Consider the following 19,893-nt stretch of genomic DNA (forward strand, 5'->3'; position numbering starts at 1 on the left):
AAGTTCACCAAGATCCACACAAGTTGCATAGCAGTCAACCTGGTACTATCCATTTCAAATGCTACTGAAAAATTACATGACCATTAAAGGGGAGATGGTGGTGGCATACAGTTATTGATTGCTGGACAGTGTGCCAGTACCCTGTGTTTAACTCTAAATCTCTTAACAATGCCTCATGTAATAACACTAATTATTGTGATTGGTGTGTCTGACCTCAAGTTCTGCAGCCCCTAGGTGTTATTTGAGAGGAGTCGGCTATTTGTTTTTTCCTCCATAACCAGTGTTTCTTATGCACATTTGTGGGCTGGTGTTTGACTTTGAGGACATGGGTTCAAATTTTGGTACTATAAAAAGATTTCTAGTTACATTTTTCGGGTGACAGGTAGAGGGAAATGACCTGCATTCAATTACAAATTTCTCTGCAATGTTTCAGGGAGTGAATGCATCTGCTCCAGATGGTGCTCACAAACATGGACCTCTTCCTACTTTACCGCCACTGCCTCCAGCACATGCTTGTCCACCAAAAGTTGGACAGCTAATAGGGAATGCTGACTTCTTCAGCTTCTCCTTCTTCTTCTTCTTGTCATGGCGTTACAACCCTGCAAGGGTTTCCTCCATTCTGCCCTCTCCAGTACAATTCTCCGTCATTTTATATCTTCTTCCACATTATCTCTCGTGGCCTTTTTCACTGTCTTTTTCCAGTTGGATTCCATTCAAAAACTTTTTTAGTTGTTCATGCAGTATCCATCCTAAGGACATGTCCAAGCCAAGCTAGTCTCCTACTTTTTATTGTTCTTACAATGTCAGCTTCTTTGAGGCGATCCAGCTCAGAGTTTGTTTTAGATCTCCAGAAACCATTGTTATCCTGAATTGCCCCACAGATCTTGTGCAGGACACTGTGTTCAAATATTCTGAGCTGCTACTCATCAGCACTCAATAGTACCCATGTTTCACATCTGTATGTTACAATTGCCCTGATCATTTATGACCTTTCAAATTTGATGTTTCTGTTGGTTGTTTAATAACCTACAGGCCAACAATTTCTTAAATGCATGAAATGTATTCGCAGTTGTAAATGTTAACAACCATCAGCTGAATAATGGAATGACAACAATGATAATTTGTGTTGGACTGGGACTTGAACGCAGATTTCCCACTTACTGTGAGTGATTGCCTTACAGTTATAGCCAGACCCAAACTTCCATATGTCATCAACCATGTATCTACAACCTGTACACGTACATCCATTATGTATAATCCTGTGAAGGGGCAACGTTATTTGAAACTCACCTGCCTGGTTTTGGTGGATAAATATGATATTGCATTCATGTCTGAAGGAACTTTGCATCATAATTCAGAATAACAAGGGCACTGCAATATCGTATTTACCTGTAAACACCGGGCAAGTCACTTTCAAGCATAATGTCTCCCCTGTACAGGAATATACAGTATGGATGTTCAAGTACAGGTTGCAGACACATGGTTGATGACATATGGAAGTTTGAGTCTGGCCATGAGTCATGCTTGAGTAGCCAAATGGTAAGGTGACTGCTCGTGATAAACAGGAAATCTGGGTTTAAGTCCCAGTCTGGTACAACTTTTCATTGTTGTAATTCCATTATACAGGTGATGGTTGTCCATATTCACAACTGTGAATACGTTTCATGTATTTCATAATAGCTGCAGTCACTGCAATGCCTGTTCCTTTGGACATTCATGCATATCGTACTTCGGAATAACACAGGCACAGTAGTATCATATTTCTTAAATGCATGGAAGCGTCTATTACCACTTAGAATGTGCTGTTTTATTTCAGTTGACATGGAATTTGTCCAATTAATACTAGATCCTGGGTAGTCAATGTTCTGCGTATGTTCAAAACTGAAACCAGCTGCTTATAGTTTATCCAAGTTATTATCTTCCTCCCTGGTTAAATTTGTGTATTTAGTCTTCTTTTCATTAATAGCAAGCAGTTAGATTAAAAAGCACTGTGTCTGACTCCTTTACTAATGCTAAACAATTTACTGAGTTCTCCATCCATATGCACTGCAGCTGTGGAACCATCAAATGTTGCTTGGTTAAGTGAAACATACTTAGGTGGTAGCATTTCTGCCCTGTTAATAATATCAAAGGCCTGCTTGAAGTATACACAGAGGTTATGAAGATCAATATTATTCTTATATGCCTTTTCATGTATTTGCCTCAGCACAAATATCTGATCTTTTGTTGATCTATTAGGTCAAAATCCACACAGATATTCTCCCAGAATCTCTTCTGCATACAGAATTAGCCTATTGTGGCTAATACTAGAGAGAATCTTCTGTGTTACAATCAGCAGGGTAATTCCTTGGTAATTTGAATAATAAGCCATGTCTCCTTTCTAATGGATTGGTTAGATTACCCCTGAGGTCCACTCTTCTGCAATTCTTTCCTGATTCCATATTAATTTGATAAGTTTGCAGAATCACTTATGGAGACCATTTCCCCCATTTTTCAACAATTCTGTTGTTATTCCTTCAGTCAGAGAATGCTGTTAGCTGTGGACTATGAGGGTGGTTTGAAAAGTTTTTGGAATCACCACGAGAGGTCAGCACTAGCGCAACAAATTGCTAACATAATATTCATTGGACTGTTACCTGTAAACACATGCCACATCAGTGCTCTTGGAAGAGAGCCGTGGCAGTGACGTGGCTCTGTTGTTGTTTGCGCATAGTGATTTGTGAAGATGGAAAAAAAAATCAAGATTCGAGCAGTAATTAAGTACTTTGTAAAGAAAGGTTTAAAAGCAAAGAACATTCATGTCGATTTCGAGAATACACTGGGAGACTCTGCTCCTTCATATTCAACTGTTGCCAAGTGGACAAATTAATTTAAATTTGGTCAGGAGAGCTTAGATGAAGATCTGTGCAGTGGTCGGCCAAGATGTTACACTACTCCAGAAATCACTGCAAAAGTGCACAAAATGGTCATGGAAGATCGCCAATTCAAAGTGTATGAAATTGCTCATGCTTGCCAGTGGTCATCTGAAAGGGTATATCATGTTTTGACTGAAGAATTAGAGATGAAAAAATTAACTGCAAGATGGGTGCCATGACTCAATGCTGGATCAAAAACATGAGCCATCACCGTGGCAAAATTACACAAACTAAGGTATGCCACACCTGCCTTATTCACCTGATATGGCTCCATCAGACTTCCATTTCTTCCCAAAACTGAAAATTTTTCTTGGTGGACGAAGATTCACTTCAAACGAAGAACTGATAACTGGAGTCGACAACTATTTTGCAGGCCTGGAGGAAAATCATTTTCAAGGTGGGTTCAAAGCACTGGAACACCATTGGACCAAGTGCATTAATCTAAAAGGAGACTACATCAAAAAATTAAAAAAAGTTTCAATGATGTAAGTACTTTTTTTATATTCCGTTCCAAGAACTTTTCAAACCACCCTGTATTTTACTTCCATCTCATACTGGTAGACATGGAAATTATTCTGCTGAACAGGCACAAAAATAAAAAATGATGTGCCATGGACACTCAGACATTTATGAACCAGCAGTCTGACAATTTACTTCAGTGCAGTACTCTGAAGACAACCTTCCATCTTAGCAGTCACTATTTATGGGGGACTATGACCAGCAACTGACTGTCTGCAAACATTACTATCAATGATACTTACAATAATGTAGACCGCCAAGAGAGAACAAAGTTATGTAGATTTCATTGTATTAGGTATAGGATATCAAGCACTATGTATCAAACTGTCCCAAAGTTAATTACCGTTTTGTAACGTACCCTTAATAAATGTTCTTTCTTATTGTGTTGTCACATCTTTGTTAGAGTGCCACCCTATCATACAAGTGTTTACTCGCAAGCTGGAGATTGGCCACCAATAAGGAACCATAGCAGGGAAATAGTTTTCTGTTACTGTGGTTGTTTGGAATGAATCAATAATAGCATTCAGTTACTGCATCACAACACTTAATTTCATCCCTAGCTACTCAAAAACAGCACTACTTCATGCAATCAAAAAACTACAACCATCTGCATATTAGAGATATACTTTTGATCAAGTACAAGATGTAATCTTTTCATAACAAAAGGAAAAAGACTACCTGGGCAGAGAAGCAGGTGCTACTGTTGGCATCTCAGGGCACCCTGCAATTGAAGTTGGCTTGGTTTCAAAATATAAGGTGCCACCAGCAATTGCTGTTTGTGAACCTACTGAAATCCAGCCAACCAGTAACATACTTGTGATTCCACCAACCAGGGCACCCTGAAAACATATTTAAGCTGTTATTAAATACTAATTTCACAATTTTTTATTTTAACAATTGAAAAAAGAAAGTAATTGATAGTGGTATTGATGTGACTCTAAGTATAAACTATTAACAAACCCTGAAATGTACATTTATATTTAAGAAACTGTGGAAAATAATAGTGTTATTACACAAATGAAATTCTGTGCAGAAGTAATGTTTCAGTACAGCTGGTTTTTATATTGAAAGTCACTTTCATTTTGATTTCTCAAAGGTGTAAAGTACTGAGGAAAATAAAAATGTGCTTCAGCTTCATTATTATAATGTTTCACATAGCACAAATAGTTCAGTCAGAGTGATATCATACTCTTAAAAACTTTCCTTCTGTTAATATTTGTCATCCACATCTACATTTATACTCCGCAAGCCACCCAACGGTGTGTGGCGGAGGGCACTTTACGTGCCACTGTCATTACCTCGCTTTTCTGTTCCAGTCGCGTATGGTTCGCGGGAAGAATGACTGTCTGAAAGCCTCCGTGCGCACTCAAATCTCTCTAATTTTACATTCATGATCTCCTCGGGAGGTATAAGTAGGGGGAAGCTATATATTCGATACCTCATCAAGAAACGCACCTTCTCGAAACCTGGCGAGCAAGCTACACCGCGATGCAGAGCGCCTCTCTTGCAGAGTCTGCCACTTGAGTTTGCTAAACATCTCCGTAACGCTATCACAGTTACCAAATAACCCTGTGACGAAACGCGCCGCTCTTCTTTGGATCTTCTCTGTCTCCTCCGTCAACCTGATCTGGTACGGATCCCACACTGCTGAGCAATACTCAAGTATAGGTCGAACAAGTGTTTTGTAAGCCACCTCCTTTGTTGATGGACTAAATTTTCTAACGACTCTCCCAATGAATCTCAACCTGGTACCCGCCTTACCAACAATTAATTTTATATAATCATTCCACTTCAAATCGTTCCGCACGCATACTCCCAGATATTTTACAGAACTAACTGCTACCAGTGTTTGTTCCGCTGTCATATAATCATACCATAAAGGATCCTTCTTTCTATGTATTCGCAATACATTACATTTGTCTATGTTAAGGGTCAGTTGGCACTCCCTGCACCAAGTGCCTATCCGCTGCAGATCTTCCTGCATTTCGCTACAGTTTTCTAATGCTGCAACTTCTCTGTATACTATAGCATCATCCGCGAAAAGCCGCATGGAACATCCGACACAATCTACTAGGTCATTTATATATATTGTGAAAAGCAATGGTCCCATAACACTCCCCTGTGGCACGCCAGAGGTTACTTTAACGTCTGTAGACGTCTCTCCATTGATAACAACATGCTGTGTTCTGTTTGCTAAAAACTCTTCAATCCAGCCACACAGCTGGTCTGATATTCCGTAGGCTCTTACTTTGTTTATCAGGCGACAGTGCGGAACTGCATCGAACGCCTTCCGGAAGTCAAGGAAAATAGCATCTACCTGGGAGCCTGTATGTATCTAATATTTTCTGGGTCTCATGAACAATTAAAGCGAGTTGGGTCTCACACGATCACTGTTTCCAGAATCCATGTTCATTCCTACAGAGTAGATTCTGGGTTTCCAAAAACGACATGATACTCGAGCAAAAAACATGTTCTAAAATTCTACAACAGATCGACGTCAGAGATATAGGTCTATAGTTTTGCGCATCTGCTCGACGACCCTTCTTGAAGACTGGAACTACCTGTGCTCTTTTCCAATCATTTGGGACCTTTCGTTCCTCTAGAGACTTGCGGCACACGGCTGTCAGAAGGGGGGCAAGTTCTTTCGCGTACTCTGTGTAGAAACGAATTGGTATCCCGTCAGGTCCAGTGGACTTTCCTCTGTTGAGTGATTGCAGTTGCTTTTCTATTCCTTGGACACTTATTTCAATGTCAGCCATTTTTTCGTTTGTGCGAGGATTTAGAGAAGGAACTGCAGTGCGGTCTTCCTCTGTGAAACAGATTTGGAAAAAGGTGTTTAGTATTTCAGCTTTACGCGTGTCATCCTCTGTTTCAATGCCATCATCATCCCGGAGTGTCTGGATATGCTGTGCTATTTATATCACACTCTTACCATTTAATTACTATTTAACGTAAGACCAGAACTTCCTAGGATTTTCTGTTAAGTCGGTACATAGAATTTTACTTTCGAATTCACTGAATGCTTCACGCATAGCCCTCCTTACGCTAACTTTGACATTGTTTAGGTTCTGTTTGTCTGAGAGGTTTTGGCTGTGTTTAAACTTGGAGTGAAGCTCTCTTTGCTTTCGCAGTAGCTTCCTAACTTTGTTGTTGAACCACGGTGGGTTTTTCCCATCCCTCGCAGTTTTACTTGGCACGTACCTGTCTAAAACGCATTTTACAATTGCCTTAAACTTTTTCCATAAACACTCAACATTGTCAGTGTCGGAACAGAAATTTTCCTTTTGATCTGTTAGGTAGTTTGAAATCTGCCTTCTATTACTCTTGCTAAACAGATAGACCTTCCTCCCTTTTTTTATATTCCTATTAACTTCCATGTTCAGGGATGCTGCAACGGCCTTATGATCACTGATTCCCTGTTCTGCACTTACAGAGTCGAAAAGTTCGGGTGTGTTTGTTATCAGTAGGTCCAAGATGTTATCTCCACGAGTCGGTTCTCTGTTTAATTGCTCGAGGTAATTTTCGGATAGTGCACTCAGTATAATGTCACTCGATGCTCTATCCCTACCACCCGTCCTAAACATCTGAGTGTCCCAGTCTATATCTGGTAAATTGAAATCTCCACTCCATTCTTCAGTCAGTAATTCTTTCCATTTATGATGCACTAGTAAAAGAGCATTTTGTCATGACCCACATCAGTCACCCCCATTTTTCTTCAGTGTGACAATGATGAATCAGTCCTCTGGTAAGTGATGTTAACAAACCTTTCCATTTGCCCATGGAAAAAGTAGCCCCAGACTGAAGACCCCAAGTAGTGGTCCTGCTGTAATTGATGATAAACTTCGGCCAGCCTGAAAATAAAATCTTCAGTTATTGGCATTTCAATTATTTTCCTAAGAACTTCTTAAACTGTATTACAGTAGCAGAAAAATAACATAAGTAATCACGAAAATATGTGCTTCCATGTTTTTGTAACAATGAATAATTGCCTCATTAAAAATAAAGAAATACTCATTGTGGGGTTTAGTTGAGCTTCATATATGTAATTTAATTATTTTTAAATCCTTAAATTAGATTAGATGATGAACTCTTCATTCCATGGTTCTATAATAAGGAGATCCTTATGGATCTGGGACGTGTCAGGGTTCCTTTTTCTCCCTGACAACTGCATAAAAAGGAAAATAACTCGAATAAGAAGCCCTTAAAAAAGAATCATTTTTACTTCACACTAATTGATGAGACCCTTGTGTTAAAAACCAAAGATTGTAGAATAAATAAATAAAATCAAGCTATTAAAATAGAAAAAGTTTTACTAAATACTTGTCGATCAGACTACCGTGACATAATTAAAGAGAATAAAATAAATTAAACAAGGAAGGAATGATAAGAAAGATAGATGTAATTACTAGACCAGCCAGAACTCATTTATAAATATTACCAAAAGTGGATACATTCTATTGAAGGATTAGCTATTTATTTCTGAGGTTTCTTTTCTAGTGTCAGTGTGTGTAAATGTACATAAAGAAATTGGAGATGGCTTTGGTTGCTAAGCAACAATATGGTGTATGATCATCCTTCACAACTACACAGGCCACACAACAACTTAGCAAGCTTTACATGAGAGCATATTTGCTACTCTTTATCTTTAGACCACAACCATGACTACCAATCTAATACCTATAATATAAGTTCCCATGCAAGGCCCCAATCAGAGGTGCACATTCAAAGTATGCTAGATAAATGCTGATTACTTATGAATATTATATTAGAAAATGTCTCAGTTGTTTCCCTTTGCCTTTCTTTTTATCCTTTTAATTTGGATTCCTCCTGTAATGCTTCTGTGGAATGTATATTGTAGCACTGGTGCCCGGTGGCAGCAGGTATATAGTTTTGCAAAAGCCTCAGACGTCTATCAGGTATTTCACAGAAGCAGAAGTTTAGTCAATGACTGCTCTCTGTTAAAATTTGTGTACTACTTTTGCTCAAAAGCTGCACATTCATATAATGGTCATGGATGTTATGAAGGCAGACAGCTGTGAGTTGACAACTATCTAACACAGGCATGAGCAACCTTTGGTGACCCACAGACCTGATTCACATACTTACTTAAGCTTGCAGGCCACCCATTCACATCACATGACACAACAGCAGCACTCCAAGTGCATAACATCAAAACCATAGGATCTTTAACAGTAATGTTTTTGGGATAATGCACCAATATGATGGCACTCTTTTCCCAACATGGTACACCAACAAATTATGTCTCAAAACATTCAGTTTTGAGAATACACTCATTTTATACTCATTCCAGCTTCAGATGTTTACATTTATTTACACACAGTGAACATTATTTCTTTACTTCCAGTGTTTTACATTAGCTGTCTGAGAAGCTTCCATTGCAAAATTCAGCAGTGCTGTTTGTAAAGAAACAATGTTCTTGACACATGAATAAATGAGAATAGCTGAAGATAAGATGCCAGGCATCTTGAAATGTCATCATGGAAAAGTACACACATGTAAAAGCAACTGGCTGCAGATAATTCATTAAAAGCTACCTTTAGTTTCAACTGTTGCAACATTCTAATATATCCACAATGGGCAAGAATTATTAATAAGGGAAAGTATGGGAAAAAATATGTGGCAATAAGATAGGCAGTCCCAGTCAACAAGCAATTATGAGTAACTTTACAATGTTTGGCTACAGGCAAGTCATTTGTGTGTTTCAAATTTTGTATTAATATCCATAATCACTATTAGCAAGCATTTTTTAAATATTTGTCCAATAACACTTTCGATGACTGATTGCATTGACATGGGTTGTTGTCAGCACTGACCCAGGGGCAACAATACTTCTCCATGCCCCACTTCAAGATAGTCAGTTGTTCCCCTCACTCTCCATAGGCACATCAGCTCATCAGTCATAATTCCATGCTCAGACTGGAAATGTGCATCTGTGTGTTGTTCAAATCCAGTGGTGGCAAAAGGCATGTGCAAACTTTCACTGGTCTCCTTCATGAGCTGCCCACCCCAGGCAAGCCGAGCATCAGCAAAAATATATAAAAATGTGTCCTGGGCCAAGTGAAATGGGAGTGCCTTGCTCTTATGTCCCACAAATATCTTTCACAGGCTTGACTGAAACCAAACATGAGCCATATGCAGCCCAAAGGGTGTTGGTTGCCCACCAGTGATATAACCCATCACTGGATGTCCACACATTACCTTCAGTCATTATTAATTTTTTAAATCAAGAGAGCAAGGATTTAGATATTTTGTACTGCACATAGTAAGCTCAGGAAGCAAAGAGGGAAATAGTAATTAAATGGTAAGAGTGTGATATAAATAGCACTCTGACTCAGGCACTTCACCATTTCAAAGACAGTGCTGATGAACAAAAATTTTAAAATGAATGTGATCCTGCATCTTTGACAAGATATTCAATAAAATGTGAAGGATCTGGCTACTTAGAACATTTGTAGTTCATATTCCTCCAAATTAAAGTAGGGTTGATAAGCCAACAGAAATTCACAAAATAACTGTTATTTATTCATTTTAAAATTTACTTGATACACTTCCCTATCAGTTATTGTGATGTTCAATAAATAAGAATTTTGATATAGCTCTGTTTGAAGTTTATAAGTTGTCACCACTAACTGTAACAGTACCACCTATAACAGACTCTGTCAAAAGATTATTCTCCTGTGTCTTAGGTGTGTGCAAAGTCAAGAATCTTTTTCACACTTCGCACTTCTGTCCATAGAAAATGCTATTCCTGAGTTCAACAGATCACAAAATTTGGTGAAGATGTCAATACTACATACACACAACAATAAAGACAATGAATTTTATACAACAGTTAGGTGCCAATGTAAAATAGAAAAGTGAAATGAGCATTAAATATATAAATGTAATAAGTCTGGTAAGTCATAAGTTGTGAAACAGTATGATTTATTTAATATTAAGTGCATGTGTTAGTCTTAATGTGATTCTTTTTACATTAATTGTCTTTTAATTTTTTATCTAGAGTTTTCTATGTAATAGATAAAACAAAAAATTATGTACGATGCTATACGTGGTGCGAGTTCAATTTCGACTGCAGCTGGGAGTAGAGGGTGTGGTGCAAAGCCTTGCTCATATCAGGAGGCTTTCTTGGTGTACACTGAGCAGCCCCTGAGAAGATCGAGCCAGATGACTGTAACTGCATAACCACTGATATCATGAATATGTCTCTGTGAAGAAGCGTGCTATGATTTGGATTTTCTATTGCCATGAGCATTCGTTAATTCTCAGTATTTACTATTCAGTAGTCAATATTGGCTTACTAGATAACAAATTCATAGATCATCCATATGATTTTTTATCAAATGTTGCTTATGTCAAACTAATCAAAGAAAAAAATCTGCATTAATATGGTTATTTGTTTCAACAGTATGGCTCGTATCAGATCCATGGGAGAGACGAACACAGTAAAGATCGCAATTGATGGCTTAGGCTTATTCTCAGTCAAAGTTCACAACATGCATTTTGAAATTCAGGATGAGACAATCCAACAAGCGTTAACTGCATATGGCAAAGGCTACCCGATCTAGCTGTAAAGCTGGAAGAACAACTGCCAATTCAGTGTAGATAATGCAGTCTATCTTCTGAGAGTTGAATTGAAGAAACATATTCACCCATATCTGATCATGGCCATTGTTCAAGCTATTATTATCTGTCACTTTACACTGGTGTCCCAAACTGAATTTCATACAGAGAGAATCACAACTCCTGAGTATAACACCCTGCAACAGTCAACAGTATCCTGTGACATATGCAACCGAGTCTGGTGTCCCATATCAATATTAAACTATCGCACCAGACAATATGAGATCTCATACAAATACCTTACCAACTCTCCAACTGGATACACACACAACCGCTAACTTTGTCACCACATCATGGGATGCAAAACCATCACAACAAGCTGATATTCTAATACTGCACTCTACACAACCCCACTTTTGCCTTCCTAAGTAATCTCCAGGCCATCTGAAACCTCCAACTTCACCTAAATCATTACACAACTCAATCCTAAAACTCACAGTTGAAAGTGAGAGACCTACACAAGTTTAGTACAATTACAAACATATACTCACTTGAAACCTGATAGTCAAGGGAAGGCAGGATTCGGTTACGATTATGGACGGGGCGGTAATCAGTTACTATTGGTTGCCTTTTACAGTTACACACATTTATTTTTTAAAACAGTAATTCTAGACTCAACAATAAATAAAAAAAATACCACAGGTTATTAATGAAGGAATAAATAACAGTGTTTTCAGTGCGCTACAATTTAGCAAATCACCATAGAATACAGATACAGATAATGTTAAAAAAAAAGCCACTGTGATCACAGCTGAAGGCCTTACATGCCAAGAATGGCAATAAAATTAAGAATGTTTAAGAACTCACTGCAGTTACAACTTACAGGTATTGAAATATTAAAAAGTAAGTACCCACAAAGACAGCAGAAGGTATCAGACACCAGGAATGGCAGTAAATAAGGTTTTAAAGTTTACTGCTAAAATACAAATATCGAATTATTTTTTCAAAGCAAATGACCACAATCACAGCTGAAGGCCTTACACTCCAGGAATGGCAATTATATAAAAAAATTTAGAAACCTGCTATAAAACAGCAAATACAAGCAAAGGTTAATTAAAAGAAACAAGCAACTGACCACCAAATGGGTGAAATAAGATGATGGTAACCTTGTAAAACAACCCTTACACTGCTAGATTTATTCCAGAAGGCAACCAGAACTATTAACTAGACATACATAACCTTTAATGTAGGCATTACAAGGTATGGTAATAAATAATACAATAATAAAACACAAGGACCAGTCACAGACAGTGCTCCAGGAATGGACCTTCGAGAGGGTCCAGCAACAAACACTTAGCAATGAGATAGACAGCCAAGAGTTGCATTCACTTCACAAGGTGGTAACTCAGACTAGTGGCAGTCTAACGAATGTCTAATGATAATCTTGCTGAAGCTACCCAACATCCAATAAACCAAATACAAGAATGGAACAACACGCCAAAGCCGGAACCAACGGACTGCACTACACCCCCAGAATACTGTACTTAGAGTGTGCGGAACAAGAAAGGAATCACTGCCATCTGAGTAGAAGAATCACAAGCAGCCTACAATCAAGAAACCTGTCAAAAATACATGCCTTGCCAGACAGCAGTGGCAAGGCGAGGAAATGTACACTGCTGTTACATACACTAACCCCCAGGGCAGGTAACTGGGGTGTTAGCGGCCACCAGGCAGGGAAAATACCACTGGTTGAACTTAACAAATTGTAACAATCTAAATGCAGTAAATAGTAATAAGAAGTTGAGAAAAGCTAATCAGATTCACTTTCCACAAGCACTCTGCTCACTGCTCTTCACCTCTGCAACACTATGAGCAGCAACACGAACCCAAGTCACTGGAGAACCATGAGATATCACAATGGTGGCGGTTTCTCTACTGGAATTGAAATGCACTCATCTTGAAGCCTGCAGGATCTGGTTTACGACGAGGTCGTGCTCCTTTGTGACCACAGCCCTTCCATCCTGCAGTCCATGTGCACTGCCAGCGGTCCCAGCGTGTTCTCGCACTACCCGGACCTGGCTCCTCCTGAGCCCCTAACCGTACTGCCACACTCACACGACACGGAAAAACAACAATGTCGCCCCAAATATAGGGCACAGTTACTACCTATCAGTAACTGCTGCCACTATAGGACAGACAACACTTACGAAACAAGTGGTGCCAGTCAAGATGAGAAGAAGACAAACAACCGCAACCATGCCAACTAAAGGATATGGTCTGGCCTCCAACAGAGGGCAGAAACCTACAAATAGTACCAACATGAGCTGTAGCATGGCTCATCACTACAAACTCATCTCAAGAAACTTTGAACAAGTCTAGCAAAACTAGTCTACAGCAAAGTGGCCCAAAATGTACACTAAAACTCCAACAGGAAGTGTACCACAAAGACAGAGAGTGCAGTTTAGAAACTCAAAGGTCTGCCATAGCAAATAGCAAAATAGACACACTATATTTTTTCACTAAACATTATTTTATGACTGACTATCTGTTTTTAGAATGTTTGCTTATATGCTTTTAGACAGAATATTGCTAATTCACATCCTTTTATTTTTGACACTATGGCTCATAGCATTATAATTTTAAATTCCTTCCATTTTCATTATTTTCATTTGTTTATAAGACTGGCATGCAACATAAGTAATAGCAATGCCTTTCTAAAAATTTTCACATGTAATTTAATAAAAAATGGAATCTACATACAAACTTCATAGACAATATTTCATAAATATGCACAGCTACTTCGTATTGTATCTGTGCTGCATGTACTATACATGTCAGCTAAAGGTTATTGCAGTCTACTCATTGAAAATCATTTCAATAAAGACATGTTGCTGCTCAATACTACATCGTCTGACTTGACAGTCTTTGCCATTCCACTTTTGCAACAATTTCATTAGAAAGAAGCCTGCTGCCACATCTTTGCACTGGCGTTTATCTTCACCATGGCAACCACTAGGTTGCCTATCAACTTGACGACAACTTCAGTGGAAAGAAGCCTGCTGCCTCATCTTTGGAATGGCATCCAACTTCACCATGGCAACCAGTGGTTCCAAATGGTTCACTAACAGGCCTTGACAGGGCAACCCATGTACTGTCAAAATGAAGTTCATTTATCCTACATGTTTAAATATTTTTAACGCTTCTTAACTGCCAATAGCTGTTAAATAAGCTAAGTTTAGTGGGTGTTTATTTTTATTTCTTGACAATGTTCTTTTAACTAAGAAATTTTACATTGTTATTCAAATTATAACTCATTGGTTAGTAATGACATCATACCATCAGAAGTAGGCAGAGCCTCCATTATATATAGTAAGACGTGCACTGGTTTCTCCATTAGTGATTCTCCAGCAGGAGAAGGTTCTTACTCATTGGTAATTCATTGTTTTATAGCTTTATAACTTTATGTATTTTCTTTAATGTATGTAGCCCTCTAATTAAAGCTTTGTATATGACATGTAGGGCTGAAGATGACCACAGTAGTGGTTGAAACAGGTCGCTGTAATAAATAAATTGTGATCAAGACTGTTTTTGATAGTAAATAGTCAAAGCTTTTGCATTGCCAACTAATTTGCATTTGTTTTCCCTCTGCTGTAGCACACTGTGCAATGTTTTTTTGGCTTATTATTCATTTCAGTTACCAGAATACGCATCAGAAAATGAGCCCAGTCCTTTACCTGTAGAATCAAAAGAGAAGAGGACATCACTCATCATTTTCTTGGTGAATATTCTGGGAGCTGCATTAATTGCAATAATTTTTCTGCAATGTTTACACAAAACCCTAAGCACATATTCTTTTTATGATGACACACTATATAGATATTGAATATGCATATGTCCATAATGTAGAAAACCATTTTGTCAAACTTTTCTCATTGTTTTCATTATCTGAAACATCACTAGACTGACCCTCAGATGAAACCAAAAACTTAGGAGAAAAACTCATCTCACTAGTACATATGTGTCCCAATTATACTGTCACCATAGGAGAAGACTTTAACCATCCAAAAAATCAGTAGATGTAATTATAGTTTTATGAGTGGTGGGCATGATAGGATATCATGGGAAACGATACTAAATGTTTCCAGATTTTTTTTCCCTCACTCTGCTGCAGAGAGTTCACTGATGTGAAACTTCCTGGCAGATTAAAACTGTGTTCCAGATTGGGACTCGAACCCGGGACCTTTACCTTTAACAGGCATGTGCTGTATCAACTGAGCTATCCGTGCAAGACTCACAACCTGTCCTTGCAGCTTTACTTCTGCCAGTACCTCATCTCCTACATTCCATTCTCCTTTTAATCTGGTAGGAAGATTCACGTCGGTGCCCACTCCACTGCAAAGTGAAAAAATTCTCTCTGGAAACATCTCCCAGTCATGTCTCCACAATATTCTTTCTTCCAGAAGTGCTAGTCCTGCAAGTTCACAGTAGAACTTCTGCAAAGTTTGGAAGATAGATACTGGTGGAAGTAAAGCTGAGAGAATGGGTTGTGAGCCATGCTTGTGTAGCTCAGTTAATAGAGCCATTGCCCACAAAAGGCAAAGGTTCAGAGTTCAAGCCCCAGTGTAGCACATAGTTTTAATCTGCCAGGAAGTTTAACACAAAATACTTTATCTGAAAGCTACTTACAACATATAATTTGGAAGCCCACTCATGGAAATACAGGGTGAGCCAGAAATTATGCAACCCTAAATTAAAATCTTTTATTGATGTACTTATACTGTATACACACGCAATATCTATTTTCTCATAACTGATGCTGGAAATGTCCTCCATGTGCTGTAACATATGCTTCAACACATTTCTTCATGTTAGCTGCTACTTTTTGGATTATTGCTACCCTTACATGGGATATATTGTCTTCGATATTCTGCTTCAGTTGATGGTTGTTCTCATACTTGTTATCCTTGAGATGTCCCTAAGGAAAATAGTTGGGGGAGATAAATCTGGAGATCTAGGTGGCCACAGGCCATGTGAAATGATGTGTAACCACAGAACTCATGGAGATTTATCATGGCGTTAATTACTGTGTGCACTCTTGCACAACATTGCTGCAGCCAGCAGTGTTGTTCATCAGCCTTTACCAGTACTATGAATTGCATGATGATTCCTGGTAATGCTCAGCTGTTATTGTTTCTGAGAAGAAACTGACCCTATAATTCTTTTGTGTAAGATTTCACACCAAACTCCAAACTTCTGTGAATGGAATGGGATCTCATGGAAAATGTTATGGTTTTCTGAACTCTAATATCTGTTGTTCTGGCTGTTTACATAGCCACTTAGATGAAATCATACTTCAGCAGAGAAGAAAACATAATCCATCACCCAAACACTGTTGCTAATGAATTGCAAAAACCATTGACAGTAATGTAGTCTTTTTCTTTTGTCAGGTTCTTGAAGCTCTTATCCAACATGAATGTGATATGGATGGAGTTTCAACCTCTTTGTGGCTCTATGAACCCTTCTGTAAGGCGTTCCAGTTTGCTGACAGAGTTTTAGTATTCACTTTCTTGGTAAACATAACAAGGATGCATGATTATTTCCCAATGAAGCATCACTTAACACTGAACGTCAGCTGGAATATTCACATTCATTCACACTGCCAGTTTTCCTGAAACAAGAACTATGCATGAAATTGTTGATTTGTTGGGCACCATTGTTCCAGAAAAAGCTACTCTAAAGTCTTCCTGCAATTTTAAGGAATACTGTGATTTGTAGTTGCTTTCAAGAATGAACACACTTTTAGCCTGAAAAAAATACGTTTGTTCACACACAGCTAACTCAACACTGACATGAACATGGCAGGAAACTGTCTGGATATCACACACTATGCATCTCCAACAAGTTCATCTGCTGCCAATTCGAACATTACCACCAGTACGAAACTCAATTTCCCACCACACTATTTACTTTAAATTTATTGTTGCATAACTTCTGGCTCATTCTGTACACTGGATCTAATGGCAACAAGTAGACCTGACCTGTTTCAGGACGTTCACATTGACATGGTATTGGTGATCATGAGGCAATTGTTGCAACTAATATTACCAAAAGTACAAAGAGAAACTCAAACAAATAGGAAGATTTATATGTTCAACAAACTAGATAAAAAAGGTAGTATTGTATCTCAAGAATGAACTTGAAACATGTAAAGGAACAATGGCTCAACTTTAGAAGAATAATTGATCAAATATTGGATCAATATGTACTGCATCATCATCATCATCATCATCATCATGTTTCTCTTGCATTAACGGGTCTTTGTGTCTCAGTTTCCAGCAGTCCAATGCTTTCTTCTTATTGCTGCTGTATCTGCTGCTGTCCAGTTCATTATCTAGGATCTGAAATCTCTTCCTCCCTCACCTTCTCTTCCGTTCCATGTATCCTCTAATACTGTATTTATAAGTCCCTCCTTCTTTCTTAATATAAGTAATATGTTGTGCACAATAGGTATAAGCCTAGGTATAGGAATATAGAGGGAGAGATCTTAAATAAAACACATTTGGCTGTCGATAGGGCAATGCATGAAGTCTTCTGTGACCACTGTAGCAGAATCTTATCAAAAGACCTCTCACAAAAACCAAAACAACTTTGGTCAAACTTTAAGGCTATCGGTAGCACCAAAGTTAGTGTCCAGAAACTCATGGATGGCACAGGAACTGAAATTGCAGGTAGCACAGAAAATGCAGAAATTTGAGCTCCATTTTCAAATGTCCCTTTGCAAAGTAAGGTCCTGATTTTAATTCTCATGGTACTGCAAAGACGAGTGATGTAAATATTAGTGTCAGTGGCACTGAGTCCTTTTCATCAATGCATTTGAAGCCAGCAGATGTACAGACTAGATATTTGAGCTTATACTTGCCCTTGCCCTTTTCTTGTGATGTGTCACAGGTAACATATTTTTCGATTCCCTTACTTTTACTTTCAGTTTTCATTCATTAATGAGGTACAAATAACTTGTGAATGTTGGTAATTTTTCACTCTATTCACTATTATATTATACATCACAATGCACAAAATTCTGAGTAAACCACATTCAATTGAAATTGCTCAATTATAACTCACTATTGTCTAGGAAAAAAATTGAGAGATAATTTCTGACAACTGCCGACAACAGTCTCACACTCTACCAATTAGCTGACTTTCCTCGCAGTGTGTTGTTCAAATGTGGTACTTATTTGCAGTAGTGATTATGAAATTAATTAAATGAAAGCTGTTGCACAACAGTTATTCAGTGAGCACTACCTACTTTTAGATTGCAAAGGTTGGCAATAGTTCCAATGCCAACAACATTCCACTTTTAACAAGTACCAAACAGCAGCTGTACAGCATTCTTCGGCAAATGAAAAGAAACGTAACACAATACACTACTTTAAATTAGTGCCTGTCAGTTGTTAACCATTATGTGAATTTTAGAGGTGTAAGCTTTTGTCAAGTGTGTTTTGCTACACCAGTAGCCATTTCAGGTTGAATGGAGATCAGTGAACCAGTGATGTGGGAATTGGGAGGGTGACTTTTTTGGTCCCTAGGAAGGCAACATTTCTGGGATGGAATTCTCACCATTGATATCATTCTTAATGGGGCCATGTCACTCAGTAAATTGGCAGCTTCATTTCATTTTATTAAAAGTTTATTATTAATGCCCAGACTTTTTTGACATGCAACCTTCCTTCCTTTCTGAATTAAGCATTGTTCACAAGTACTAAAGGAAAATACAAGTCACTCACAATATTGTATCAAGAGAAATTCGAGGTATGAAAGACAAATTGTATCAGTTCATAGCCTCCATTCCTGGCTTTCACAAGAAGAATGAAAACTGCATCATCAGTGTCCAAAGATGACATTTCATACTATTCCTGTAGTTGTGTTATTGTCAACGCAGCCACGTTTACCACTTTTCAACTATTTTTGTTGAATATAACAGTTTACTGGATGTGCATCCACAGCCAAACTTTTGCGTGTTGAATAAAACGCTCTGCAGCTGTTGTAAATCCTTTATTTCATGCACAACCAGTTTTGTAATTTTAAATTACACCATCAGGTACCTGACCACATAATATTTGCACCAGATGATGTAATTAAAAATTGCAAAACTGGTTGCGCCTTTAATAAAGGATTTACAACAGCTGCAGTGGTTTTTATTCAGTATTTTTTATTGACTTCTGACACAGCAAATCTTTATCAACAAATGGACTAAAATGATATATTAATTCCATTATGGCTCTGAGCACTATGGGACTCAACTGCTGAGGTCATTAGTCAATTCCATTATGTATCAGACAAAAAATCTAAATCTTTCTCACAACACTTAACTCTTCTTACTCACCTGGAGCAATGTGCCAAGCTTTTCTACAAGAAAAACAAGTGCCACACACAAGGCTCCTATGAGAGCCACCATAACCTTCATGATAAAGCTTGCTCTAGCTTCTGAAATTGGCTTCTTCACACATGGTCGTATCAAGTCTTCAAATATTATTCCAGTCATGGAGTTGAGTCCAGTTGACATTGAACTTAAAGAGAAGAATAACAATGGAGGATTTTTAAAAAATTGATGTACCATCAAATTATATTAGAATCTGACAAGTTAACATTATGTGAAGTTTATTTTCTTTACTTCTTAACATCACATTTTTAAATTTTCTCTTGTTTAAAATAATACAAACACTTACAGTTACATATTACAATAACAACAATCTACAATATTGTACTGGTGTTCTGAAAGCAATACTTAAGTTATCTTGAGCTTACCTATTGTGCATATGTGACTTCATTGGTGTCAGTATGTATCTTATATAACTACAGTAATTTTATCCAGTTTTGA

The 19,893-nt window shown here is 38.0% G+C and overlaps 1 protein-coding gene across 1 annotated transcript in view; it reads right to left on the minus strand.

Moving 5' to 3' along the window:
- Window positions 1–19,893, minus strand: part of LOC126252801 (sodium-coupled monocarboxylate transporter 2-like) — a 205,278-nt gene that overhangs the window by 21,333 nt on the left and 164,052 nt on the right. Inside the window, exons 11-13 of the mRNA XM_049953736.1 lie at window positions 19,399–19,582; window positions 7,199–7,285; window positions 4,113–4,273 (exon numbers count right to left, since the gene is read on the minus strand). Coding sequence (XP_049809693.1) covers window positions 4,113–4,273; window positions 7,199–7,285; window positions 19,399–19,582 — 432 coding nt within the window. The remainder of the gene's footprint in view (window positions 1–4,112; window positions 4,274–7,198; window positions 7,286–19,398; window positions 19,583–19,893) is intronic.

This window comes from Schistocerca nitens, chromosome 4, assembly GCF_023898315.1.
Source record: "Schistocerca nitens isolate TAMUIC-IGC-003100 chromosome 4, iqSchNite1.1, whole genome shotgun sequence".
Taxonomy (NCBI): Eukaryota; Metazoa; Arthropoda; class Insecta; order Orthoptera; family Acrididae; genus Schistocerca; species Schistocerca nitens.